Source organism: Perognathus longimembris, chromosome 9 (genome assembly GCF_023159225.1).
Source record: "Perognathus longimembris pacificus isolate PPM17 chromosome 9, ASM2315922v1, whole genome shotgun sequence".
Lineage (NCBI taxonomy): Eukaryota > Metazoa > Chordata > Mammalia > Rodentia > Heteromyidae > Perognathus > Perognathus longimembris.
In genome coordinates this window covers 63,986,868-63,999,316 of record NC_063169.1, presented here as the reverse complement: position 1 = coordinate 63,999,316, position 12,449 = coordinate 63,986,868, and the positions used below count along the sequence as shown (strand labels likewise).

Genomic DNA, 12,449 nt, shown 5'->3' with positions numbered 1-12,449 from the left:
AAGCCAGGGACAGTGCTCAGGCCCTGAGTCCAAGCCCCAGGACTGGCCAAAAAACAAAAACAAAACAAAACAAAAAAGAAAAACAAAAACAACCCAAGTGGCCCATTGAAAAATATGAGCTGTGATAGTTTCTTATCAAGTGACTAAGTCCAAGACCCTGAGCTAACATTCACAAGGATTTATTCAATCTGCTCAAATCCTTAGACTACAAACTACATCCTCACATCCTAGCTACTTCCCAATAGCCGTTTGTTAGCAAAGCAGATTGAGAAAATTTATTAAAGTGTCCAAACAGACCAAATAGCCCCAAAACAATAATAATCCCATCTGTACGTAGATACTACTATGTGGGTTTCAGTATCATTGGATCCCGGTTTGTAAAGAAGATCATGGTGACGTAGTTGAAGTCTTTCCCTTGGCTGTGCAGAAAACCCTTCACGATACGCTTTTCTTCTGTAGGACATGCAGAAAGAGCTTCAAGGTCAGCAAAGCCACATTAGCTCCACGCAGGAAAGTCTCAATACCTTGTGCCGCAAGTATCACTCGGTGGAGCTGGAGAGCCTGGGACACGCCATGACGGGGATGATCAAGAAGCATGAAGCTGCAAGTCAGCTGTGCTCCAAAACCCAGGCCAGCCTGCAGGATGCCCTGGAAAAACACTTCAATGGTAAGCAACAACAAGCTGTGACCACTTAGGAGGAAAGCCTGAGCTAAAGGCTGCCTGGAAACCGCCAGCCGAGGGGAGAGGAAATGTCTCAAAAAGATATCCTTTTACATTCACTGGTGCTTTGGGATTTGAATGGTAGCAGTGCTGCGCTGGGGGCCCTTGCCCTAGGCAGAATTCTTTCTTTTTCTCCTGGGGGAGAAAACCAGGCCGGCATTTTGATGTTTCCAAATTTCATCAGGATTGCCAGCTAGTTCAAGCAGCCACCGCCCAAATCGTACGGAAGTTCTCATATGCCAGGCTGAGCTATCACCATAAGCTTGGATGCTCGAGGATGCCCTAAGCAGTGGTAGCTACATATTCTAGGAAGTTGCCTAGCCCGCGTCTGCTTCTACCTCCTCAGAACCGTGCCTGAAGTCTGACGTGGGTGCAGAGCAGTTCTCTCAGTCACATGGTCTAAAGGAGAAATGGTTTTTCTCTACGCCATCACAATGCCTTCTACGCTGCAGTGTGTCTCCCTTTACATTCAGATGATCTGAACTAAATGAAGGACACAGGGTGGGAAAGCAGTAATTCCAGAAGTATAGAATGATGCGGTTTCTTCTCTTACCTAATCTCTCCAGCCTACTGGGAACGTTCGTGTAGATCGTGCTACACTGTTTCCTCCATGACCACCGTTCATTCCATGATATTTTATAAGTGCTGGGGAACAGAAGTAGTTCTCAAAGCCTGTGTAATGTTTCTGACTTACTCTTGATTGCTGTTGCTTGTGAAAGATTCCATGCAGGAATTCCAAGAGTGGTTTTTGAGAGCCAAAGCAGCCGCCAAGGAATCCTCGGACAGAACGGGTGACAGCAAAGTTCTAGAGGCCAAGCTCTGTGATCTTCAGGTAGGGAAGTCCAGCTAGCATCATCCACACCCAGACCCCTTTCACGTGCCTTCCGTCAGACCTAAACCAGCTCTTCCCCCAAATACTCGTGTGTCAATCTGTCTTTCTCCTTCCCTAGTAGAATTGGGCTGTTGAATCCGATAGAGACAGGCAATGAGAAGAGTCACTGAGTAAACAACTCAGAGCTAGGAAACAGTTAATTCCCTTTGTCACTTGATTGGTTGTTGACTCTTCCTTGAATTCATCAAAGGTAAAATGCAGTTTTAATTTATAGAGTAGTAAAAGTATACATGATTATTTCTGTTTCCTATCACAATTATAGAAGAAGTTTTTTTTTTCTTTTTTAAAGGAGAAGACATGGCTTTACCCATGTTCTTAGTTACCTGATTTGTTTTCCACATGTATCTTTTATCTTTTTAATAACTTAGAATCTATGTTTGGAGATAAAATGTATTCTGATTGAAGTAATGGGCACTAAAGGTTATTTGAATTTTAGTGACTATGAAAAATGATGGATTCATGAAGGAAAAGGCCTTTGTCACACAAAGCTAAAACTGACTTCCAGAAGATTGATTTTAAAGGAGGTTGAGCCATGGTTTTCAAGCAGCAACTCTGAGCTTTTCTGTGTGTTCTTTTAAAATATTTTTTTAAATTTGCTGGGTGCCGGTAGCTCATGCCTGTAGTCCTAGTGACTCAGGAGGCTAAGATCTGAGAATTGTGGTTCAAAACCACTCTGGGCTGGAAAGTCCTTGAGGCCCTTATCTCCAAATAATCACCAAAAAGTCAGAAGTGGTGCTGTGGCCCAAACTGGTAGAGTGATAGCCTTGAGAAAAAAAGCTCAAGGATAGCACCCAGGCCTTAAGTTCAATCCCTACAGCATAATAATAATAATAATAATAATAATAATAATATTAATATTAATGCCTAATGGATGACAAATGTGTACCAACTCATTATATTAGAGCAAGAAGATTTTGGAGATCTTGCCTATTTGAATATATTAATTGTATGAACTATATTTCCATATATATATATATATATATGCATACAATGAGCTTTGATGAAATCCAGTCCCTCTATTGCTCTTTCTTATCTGAAGCACTATTTCAGTAAGAGAAGCTGGTTGACAAGAAGCATGGTATTTTCACTTGTGGAACTCTTCCCTTTAAAGCCTGGACACAATCGATTTCCAAAAAGAAATGTTTGCTGGAAGCTGGTGGCTCATGCCTATAATCCTAGCTTCTCAGGAGGCTAACATTCGAGGATCATGGTTCAAAGCCAGCCTGGGCAAGAAAGTCCATGAGACTTTTATCTCCAATTCTCCAAAATTCTGGAAGTGGCACTGTGGCTCAAGTGGTAGTGTGCTAGCCCCAGGACCACCCCTCCCCCCCCCCACACACATGATAAAAGGAAAAAGAAACATCTGAGTGACAACTGAAATGTCAACTGTGGAGCTCAGGGGAGATGCATGGCCAGCACTGAATTCTGAGATTCTTTTCTTTATTGAAGTCTCTGTCCATGATTACATATTGTTAATCCAAGAAAGAGATGCCAGCAAGAGAAGGAAGGCCCATTCCGGAAGGTCTCAGTGTGCAGGTGGAGGAAGAAGGGCCGGGATTGGAAGAGAGGAATACTAGACAACCCATGGGAGGACATGGTGTCTGGATTGCACTGGGACTCAAGAATGGGGAGAGATAGAGACCACAATTCCTATGGGGAAATCTTCTTTTCCAGGACGCATTCTCAGTTTGTCCCAGTGCTTCCTTCCAGTGGCTACCTGTCATTGTCCTCAATTAGGAGTCTCTGTTTTAACCGCTAGTTCATATCATTCTCACTCCAGCCTTCTCAGACCTTCTTCCTGTGGGCTCTGCTTTTCTGGTCTTGCTCTCCTGCCTCAGCTCAGCATTGTAAGACACAGCTGTCTGTCGTAGAGACTGAATCATGTCACCTTTTCTTCCTGAAATAGAGCATCTTGGATTCAGTCAGTGATGGGCAGAGTAAGCTTGATATGGTCACTCAAGAAGGACAAACTTTGTATGCGCATTTGCCTAAACAAATGGTCAGCAGCATCCAGGAGCAGGTCACCAAAGTGAATGAAGAGTTCCAGGCATTTCTCAAACAGTGCCTCAAAGACAAGCAGGCTCTCCAAGACTGCGTTTCAGAGCTGGGGAGGTACGTTGTGCCGATGAAGGCAGGTTTGGTCACATGCGGAGCTGTGATACTTGAAATGATGAATGTAAATTTGTAATGTCATTTGACCTAATTATGCACACTTATTCTAGTGTTATAATTTATTGCTCAGTATCTAAATGTATCACTTGGCTTTATTTTCTAGAAAAATAAAACCTAAGGAATTATATTCACTAGTCATGGTAGTTGACATAATTGCATGTGATTTTTGTCAAATTGTCTAACTTGAAGAACTTTGATAAGTGAATATGCTTAAAGATTATCTAGCCCTTTTTCTTGGTGTCTATGTCTGCTGGGGTAGACTCATGGAAGAAAACACTATTGAATTCTGTGTGTCAAGATTCCAAAAAAGAATGTATGCTATTGTAGGTAATGTAAAACATCTTCATCCCTACAGGGGAAGAAGTCAGTAATGATCAAATTCTTTTCTGGGGTCCAAATAAAAAATGTCATGCTTCTTAGAGAGCTCATATTGTAATGAGAACTTAAGAGATTTTATGCTAAATTCAAACTTTCTTAAGAAACAAAAACATAGGGTCTAGGAGGCATGAGCACACCAGTAAACCCAGCACTCAGGTGGTTAAAGCTGGAGGATGGACAGTACAAGGTGACCTTGAACTACATAGGGAGAACCTGTCTCAATAGAGAGAGAAAGAAAAGAAGGAAGAAAAAGAGAAAGGGAGGGAGGGGTGGAAGAAGGGTGGGAAGAAGAAAGAAAGAAGATGGAAGGAAGGAAGAGAGGGAAGGAGGGAGGGAGGAAGAAAGAAGAGAGAGGTTGGGCAACAGAATGAATAAGAAGGAAAGAAAGGAAGGAAGGGAGGAGGGGAGGGCAGGAGGGAAGAAGATAAGGAGGGAGGGAGGAAGGGAGAGAGGAATACGTAGAGCTCCTTTTCCCTGGCTTCCACTGGCCTCTTTTCTACTGACCCCAATTCAAATGGTTTGGGAGAAGGACATAAAGTAAGGGACGTGTTGACATGGGAATAGAATTTCATTTTCTGTCACCAGCTATGCAATCAATTCAGCTAAGTGGCTTGTTTTTCCTGCTATATGTAAAATAGATTATGACACAATATATGACTTTGTTACTGAAATAAATAGCAATGCAGACTGTTTTATTGTTTAGTTTCCTTTATAGCTTGAAAGTTCTTGGTATCTCAGTGGTCATATAAAAACCATTTTGACCTCAGCGATTAGAACTTCCAAAGAGAATTTCTCTAAGGTATTCTTCTTTTTATTTTTAGCTTTGAGGATCAACACAGAAAGCTAAACTTATGGATCCATGAAATGGAAGAAAGGTTACATACAGAAAACCTGGGAGAGAGTAAACAGAATATCGCTGAGAAGAAAAATGAAGTTCATAAAGTTGCGATGTTTCTGGGAGAGCTGCTGGCTTCCAGGTGCAGTGCAGAGATGGAATAAGTTATCTACTTACTTGGCCATGTGGTTTAGACTGGCCAGCCGGCTGGTTATTGGCTTGGTTGTTGATTGACTGCTTGGTTGTTGGTGGTGGTAGTTCCTAGTGCTCTGATTGCTTGACATACAAATGATTGTGCTTCAGGCTTCATGCACAGACTATTGAAAGGAGACGCTCATGGGCATCTCGGTTCCATTTTCCTTAGCTCAGGAATTTGGACAGATCTTTTATCTTTGTGAGTCTTGATTTTAGCCTGTAAGATCGTGTTAAGACTAGTATGCCTTCTTCGGAGTTCTTTGGAGAACTAATTCATATAATGTGAAGATGATCTGGAGAAAACCCACAAATGCACCGTGACTATAAAGATTTTTTTTTAATGCAGATAACCTCCATTTTCATACATTCTTCACTCACTGTAGCTTCCAGTTCTGTTTTCTGTTCACTCAGTCTTGTCCTGTTGTTAGTGAAGCAAGGGTTTTGATCACTAAGTTTCCCTCTCTTTGTGTCCTCTCCTCCATTGTCTTTTCCGTTTTCATTTTTTCTGGGGCTCCGTTCCCAAGCAGAGTTTCCTGATCTGGGCTCCAGGCCCTACTATATTTAGCGTTCTGTTCTGTTCCTTCAATCCATGCCCCACCCCTGAGTTCTCAGTTGCTTTCTTTCCATGACATAATAGAAGACTTTCCATCAGGAAGTGCAACACTTGGGAAAAGTCTGCTTATGCTCAGTACAGCCTCATGTCCAACTCATTGTCAAGTGAATCTGCGGATGTTGAAACGCAAAGATAAGGAAGGCTCGCTGTAGCTGCTGTCATGCAAATGTGATAATTATTAGATAAATTTTCCCTGGAAGTCTTTGGCTTCATCTCTGAGAGCCCTTCAGGGGCTCAAGTCTTCATCATCTTCATAGTGCCATCCTCTAGTATAGACCTAGGAACAATCTGAAAAAGTTTACAGAGTTAAACACAATAATAGCATCATTCTAAATAGATATCTTTCTGAAAAATCATGATATACTTTATTTTGTGGTTTGTGATATTATGTATCAAAAGCCAGCCCACCTCTCTTGCTTTCAGACTTTCTAAAAGATTTGCATATCTGTTGGCTTTCATTTTCTTCATCTGATGTCTTCTTCTTTTGCTCTGGAACAAGTGACTCAAATACCTACCTTCAATCCATCTCACCTTTTGCTCCTTATTTTTCTTGCTATTGTAGCTTTTAGACATTGAGAAGCATATGGTCTTTCTTTCTTTCTCTCTCTCTCTTTCTTTCTTTCTCTCTTTCTTTCTTTCTCTTTCTTTCTTTCTTTCTCTCTTTCTCTCTCTCTTCCTTCCTTCCTTCCTTCCTTCCTTCCTTCCTTCCTTCCTTCCTTCCTTCCTTTCTTTCTTTCTTTCTTTCTTTCTCTTTCTCTCTTCCTTTCTTTCTTTCTTTTGCCAGTCCTGAGGCTTGGACTTAGGACTGAGCACTGTCCCTGGCTTCTTTTTGTTCAAGGCTAGCACTCTGCCACTTGAGCCACAGCACCACTTCCATCCTTTTCTGTTTATGTGGTGCTGAGGAATAGAACCCAAGGCTTCATGCATGCTAGGCAAGCACTCTACCACTAGGCCATATTCTCAGCCCCAGCATATGGTCTTTCTTACAGTTGTACTCTGGTGTTCCAGAGTCGGATGGTAGGTGGCATGAGATCTTCTGGCCCTTGCCATCTTTCCACTACATTTAGCACTCATCCACAGCACTCACTAGCTGTGAGTTGCCCATTCCCGCACTGTCCTCTCAGGGACTGAGCAGCCCAGCCTCTGTCACCCCTGTGATACTGTACCTCCCAACCTGCTGGAGATTTTTCATCACAATATTTCCATTACTTTAAGTATTTAGAGAAGATGCCTTATATAAAATTACAGACTTGAGACTCATTGAATTGTTATCATCCAATAGTCATGTATCTTGTAGAAACGAATGAAACCTCTTGCCTTGAGTTGTTACTCAGCTCGCATTCTTGCTGGATGCACCCTCGTGCCTCACCAAACACGGTCGCAAGGAGAGATCCCCGTGAGAGGAGGTGTGGTCTGTGTTGGTGTGGCTCATAGTGTGGTGTCTATGTCATAATCACTCAGAAAATAGTACAAGCATGGAAGGGCTGCTCCTGTGTTCTCTCCAGAAATCACAACTGGCTGTGTTCAGACGTCACACTTCAGGCTGGTACCCTCGGCTTTTCCTGATGGATGTGTGGATAAGAGTTTCAAGCTCTCTAGATTGGAGGTGACAGAAACTTTCTAGGGGAGAGGGGGCAAGAAGAGATCACAATCAAAGGGTATAGAATCTCAGCTTAGAGAAACATGGGGGTTTTGTTTGGGTTTGTTTCCATTTGGGTTCCATTACACACCATGATGTATGTAATGAAAAAAACCCCCACAGAATACTGTATATTCCAAAGTTGCTGAGAAAACCAATTTCAACTGTTCTCAGGACATAGCATACGTATTTGAAGTAATGAGTTCACTAGTTTGATTAATAGTCTATATTGTAAGAGCCTTATTTCATACCCTGTACCTGTATGTAATTATAGTCTATTTGTAATTTTTAAGTACATTCGTAGCTAACTCTCATTAAGGAAAAGAATTTGTAGAGCTCCGTAAACCAGGGTACCAGTCCATCCAGTGCTGACCTTTTCCCCTTCACTCAACTACCGTAACTGCTAAGTGAGAGGTCACGATCGTGGACCTAGAGGAAATCTCTGAACACTCCTTACCGTGAATGCCCTGGCGTGAATGGGGCATCACTGGCCCATGGCACCGCCTGGTGGGCGGAGCCTTGTAAATGGAGACAGGTGCAGAGGGCGCAGGAGAGGAAGGCTGCCACTCCCCTCTCCCCAGATTGTGGTGGTGCTTCCTGGGGACACAAGGCCTGCGGAGTGCTGAAGGAGTCGCCGAGATGGAAACAGGGGAGCCGAGGGTGCCCGCAAGGGAGGCATCGCCCGCACCTGTGGACGGGGCGGCAGGGTGCGCGTTTGGGGGCAGGTTTCGGCTATTCAGTAGGGACGTACAGATGGAGCAGGTGATCTCGTTCTTCCCATGATGTGAATCTGGGCACAGCATAAGTTGAATTGTATCTCCAGCAGGCCGGGACCCCCACCCACCGACCATAGAGGAAGGCAAGGAGCCACTGGGTCCCTGGCACCTGACTTCTTTTAATGTTATTGTTATTACAAAGATGGTGTACAACAGGGGTACTATTTACATAAGTCAGGTAAGGAGTACATTTCTTCCTAGGTGAGGAATGCAAATGCCCAATACAGCTGTGCATCTGATCACACAAAATAATATTTATTGGAATGAACTCCAGGAAATGGAAACAAGAGGTTTTGCTTGTTTTTTTGTTTTGTTTTGTTTTACTTTTTTTTGTTTCTTTTCTTTTTGTCTTGTTTGTTCACTTATGTGCCTTTGGGAGTACAAGGGGAGGCACAGAAATGGGGGGACAAAGGGTAAACAAAGGCAGCAGTGTGGTACTCACTAGACACTATGTTGAAAATGAGCTGGGCACCTTATGGGTAGAAATGGAGAGGGAAAAAACTAAAAGAAAGAAAGGTACATTTCTCTTTGGACAATGCCAGCCCTTCCCTCGCTCTCTCCCAGTTTTTCCTTCCTATCCCTACCCACAAGTCGTGTACTTCATTTTCAACATAGTGTCTAGTGAGCACCACTGCCCAGCAAGTTAATTTTAAAAGCGTGTTGCCTGTGAGCTCTTGTCTGCTTTCCTCTCCAATATCAACATTCACTTGTCTCTCCATGCTCCAAAATGTTGGAATTAACCAGGACAAAAATGTCTGTTTTCTTTGTAGAGAGTCTCTTGATAAGCTTTCCCAGAGAGGGCAGCTTCTCAGCGAGGAAGGCCACGGAGCAGGGAAGGGCGGCCGCCTCTGCTCCCAGCTGCTCACCAGCTACCAGAACTTACTCAGGACCACCAAGGAGAAACTGAGGGCTTGTCAGCTGGCCCTTCAGGAGCATGAAGCCTTGGAGGAAGCACTGCAGAGCATGTGGGCCCGGGTGAAAGATGTCCAAGACAGGCTGGCCAGTGCGGAGAGCACCCTCGGGAGCAAGGACGCCCTGGAGAGACGGCTGGCACAGATACAGGTACTTGAGCCTCACCGAGACAAAGGAAGGATGCTGAGGATTGAGTGGTCAGCTTCCCAGGGGTTGGAGTTGGTCTTGATGGTTCTAGGAGCACCAAAGGAGAAAGATGCTGGCGAAAACGGAGACACAGGGCAAAAAGCATATGGAGACCCAAATTCCCCCTTTGAAATAACACATTTTTGAAGCTGGATGTGGTGTGGTGGTACATACCTGTGATCTCAGGAAGCATGCAAAAGAGGCATGGGGAATCATGAGTTCAAGGCCAGCCTAGGCTACAAACCCTATCTAAAAAAAGAAAAGAAAAGATGAAAGGAAAGGGAAGGAAGTCAAAGGAGAAAAAGAAAAGGGAAGAAGAAAAGGGAAGGGTAGAGGAAAAAAGTAAGAAAAGAAACATTTTTGTTTTGCTCACTTTGAAGTTATCATTAATTTCATTTAGTAACGAATCATCAAGCGTTACTGGGTACTTACTCCACTCCAGGCACTGTGCAAGTGTCTGGAGACATAGTGGTGAAGTTGTTGGTGCTTTCTAGGGTTTCATGGCGTTGCTGGAGAGACCAAATGTGAACTGCTCCTCGCCATGCAAGGTGCTAGAAGGGCCATGTTGGAAGCACAAAGCAGACCACCAACTCAGAATGCAGGCAGGGAATGAAGGTGACCTTGAAACAAGGCAATCCAACAAGCCATGAAGGCAGGGGAGAGTTAGGCTCTTGACCAGTATGTCAAACTAATTCAAAATAATTGCTTTCCCCTTTTGAAAACCAGTCACCAAAGTTAGAATTTCTGGGCTCCTGGCCCTGTTTGCTATCAATCTGATTTGACCTTGACACTTGGCTCTCAGGATTCCCATGTCTAACATAAGTTTTAGATTGCGACAGGGCCTGGAGTCTATGTTTTGCCTACATGGTAATCTTGTTTTGTAATGACAGACTTTCATATTGCTACTCACATGTCCTCATTTGTACCTCCCAGGATATTCTCTTGATGAAAGGGGAGGGAGAAGTGAAGTTGAACATGGCCATTGGCAAAGGGGAGCAAGCCTTGAGAAGCAGCAACCAAGAAGGCCAGCAGGCGATTCGGGCCCAGCTGGAGACGCTGCAGTCCACGTGGGCCGACGTCATGAGCTCCTCCTCCCAGGCTCACAGGTACACAGTCTGTTTGCCGCGATCATTTGCCCCAACAGAATGACAGGCCACGAGTGAAGGGGTCCTGGGGTAGCCAGCAAGCGTGTTATTTTTGCTGGCCTGCAGCGTATTGCAACAGTGACTCTGTTGATTATCCTGCTTTGTTTCTGTGATTTTGTTTTTTAATTATTTACACCTCCTCGGCATTTCCACTGGAATCTGACATGTAAGATGGGATCAGAAAATACTTCCTTTCATGTGATCAAAGCAGTTACATCGATCTTGAATAACTGTGTGTTTGTTAATAGCACATATGGGAAATTGCATTGTTAGCAGTTTGCTGAGCTCGTGTCATTCGCTAATAGAAGCAGGGGTGATCCCACGCACATGAAGCCTGCAGCAAATGGGTAGAACATTTCTACTTCTCACCATGATGGAGCTATACCAGACCGTCAGCAACTAAGGGTCACCCTACAGAATGTGAAGCCTGCGCATAAGCAAATATCAGCCCATCCAGAATGTCGGGAGAACTTTTGCAGTACTATAGGAAGTCCCTCAGATATTAAAGCTAAAAAAAGGATCTCATAGAAGTTCAGAGTATAATGGTCAGAGTTGTGGAGATAGGAGAAAGAGAAGATGGGGAAAGGCTGGTCAAAGTACTGGTATAAGATACAGTTCAATTGTACAAGAAGTTCTGGGGATGCTAATACACTGTACAGTGATTTCTCATAACAATTTGCCCTTCACATTTCAAAAAGGGAAAAGGACTTGGTTAAAAGTTTGCACCATGGCCTGGGAATATGGCCTGGTGGCAAGAGCCCTTGCCTCCTACACATGAAGCTCTCGGTTCGATTCCCCAGCACCACATATATGGAAAACAGCCAGAAGGGGCCCTATGGCTCAGGTGGCAGAGTGCTAGCCTTGAGCAGGAAGAAGCCAGGGACAGTGCTCAGGCCCTAAGTCCAGGGCCCAGGACTGGCCAAAAAAAAAGTTTGCACCATGAAGAAAGACAAATGTTTAGCCAATTTAAGCCTGATCAATACATTATACCACAAATGCACATGTCAAAACTTATCATTCCCCCATGTGTGTTTATGTCATGAGTTAAAGATAAATGTAACTTAGAAAGAAGGAAGGAGAAAGAGGAAAGATGGAGAAAGATGGAAAGAGAGGAGAGAAAGGAAGACAGAGAGAGAGTGAGAAGAGGGCAGGGAATGAATGAGAAAGAAGAATCCTTTTTCTAAAAGGAATGAATGCTATATATTGTCAGCACACTCAAGGAATGACATCCAGTGTAGTCATGATACATAAATGAACAGCAGACTAAAGTTCCTCAAAACAAAGCATTCCACTGCAATACACACAATAAACAATAGTTACACTAAATTTTGAGTGATCTAATATTGTTTTATTTCTTATATATTTTTAAACTCTGAAGCACAAGTAGTGGTTGATTCTCAAAGTAAATAGGACTTTAAAATCAAAGGAATAATTCCTGGTGGATAGCAAAGAACAAAAAAATCAGATCTCCTAGGTTTCTCTTACTCTGTCACACAATACTGGATCATACACTAAATTCCTCAATACTTGGTGGTAGGGAAGCTTCTTAAACTGTATAGAAATTTGAGTGAATAATTTCAGATGTTAGGATAAAATGTGAATCACATGAAGTAGATCTTAGGCTTCCTAATGTCAATAAGAAGTTAAACTTGACAATCACTTGTTTAGTAGTAGCAGTGTTCAAATAATGAAACCAAACAAAATATTTTTTCCCCTAAGATAGGATAAGAGGAGACTTTACAGAAAACTTTGATTCAGGTTGAGTTACTCAGGTACAAGTTTTCGTAGAAAAAGGCAGCTCTGGATGGTTTCCAGACAAATAACATTGATTTGGACTTTCTAGAACATTCTTTGGCGGGGGGGGGGGGGGGGGAAGAACAGGCCTCTAAGGCATGTATGATGAGGCTCTTATTGATGCAGAAACAAAACAGTTTGAGCAAATATTGCAAGTTCATTGGCTACATGATCCTACCTCCATTATAATA

General features: G+C 43.2%; 1 protein-coding gene across 1 annotated transcript in view; it reads left to right on the top strand.

The window, feature by feature from the left end:
* Syne1 (spectrin repeat containing nuclear envelope protein 1) overlaps positions 1-12,449 on the top strand; it is a 367,506-nt gene that overhangs the window by 154,964 nt on the left and 200,093 nt on the right. The window contains 6 exon segments of the mRNA XM_048354307.1: positions 460-667; positions 1,441-1,553; positions 3,520-3,725; positions 4,985-5,140; positions 8,992-9,283; positions 10,253-10,425. Of these exon segments, the coding sequence (XP_048210264.1) occupies positions 460-667; positions 1,441-1,553; positions 3,520-3,725; positions 4,985-5,140; positions 8,992-9,283; positions 10,253-10,425 (1,148 nt within the window).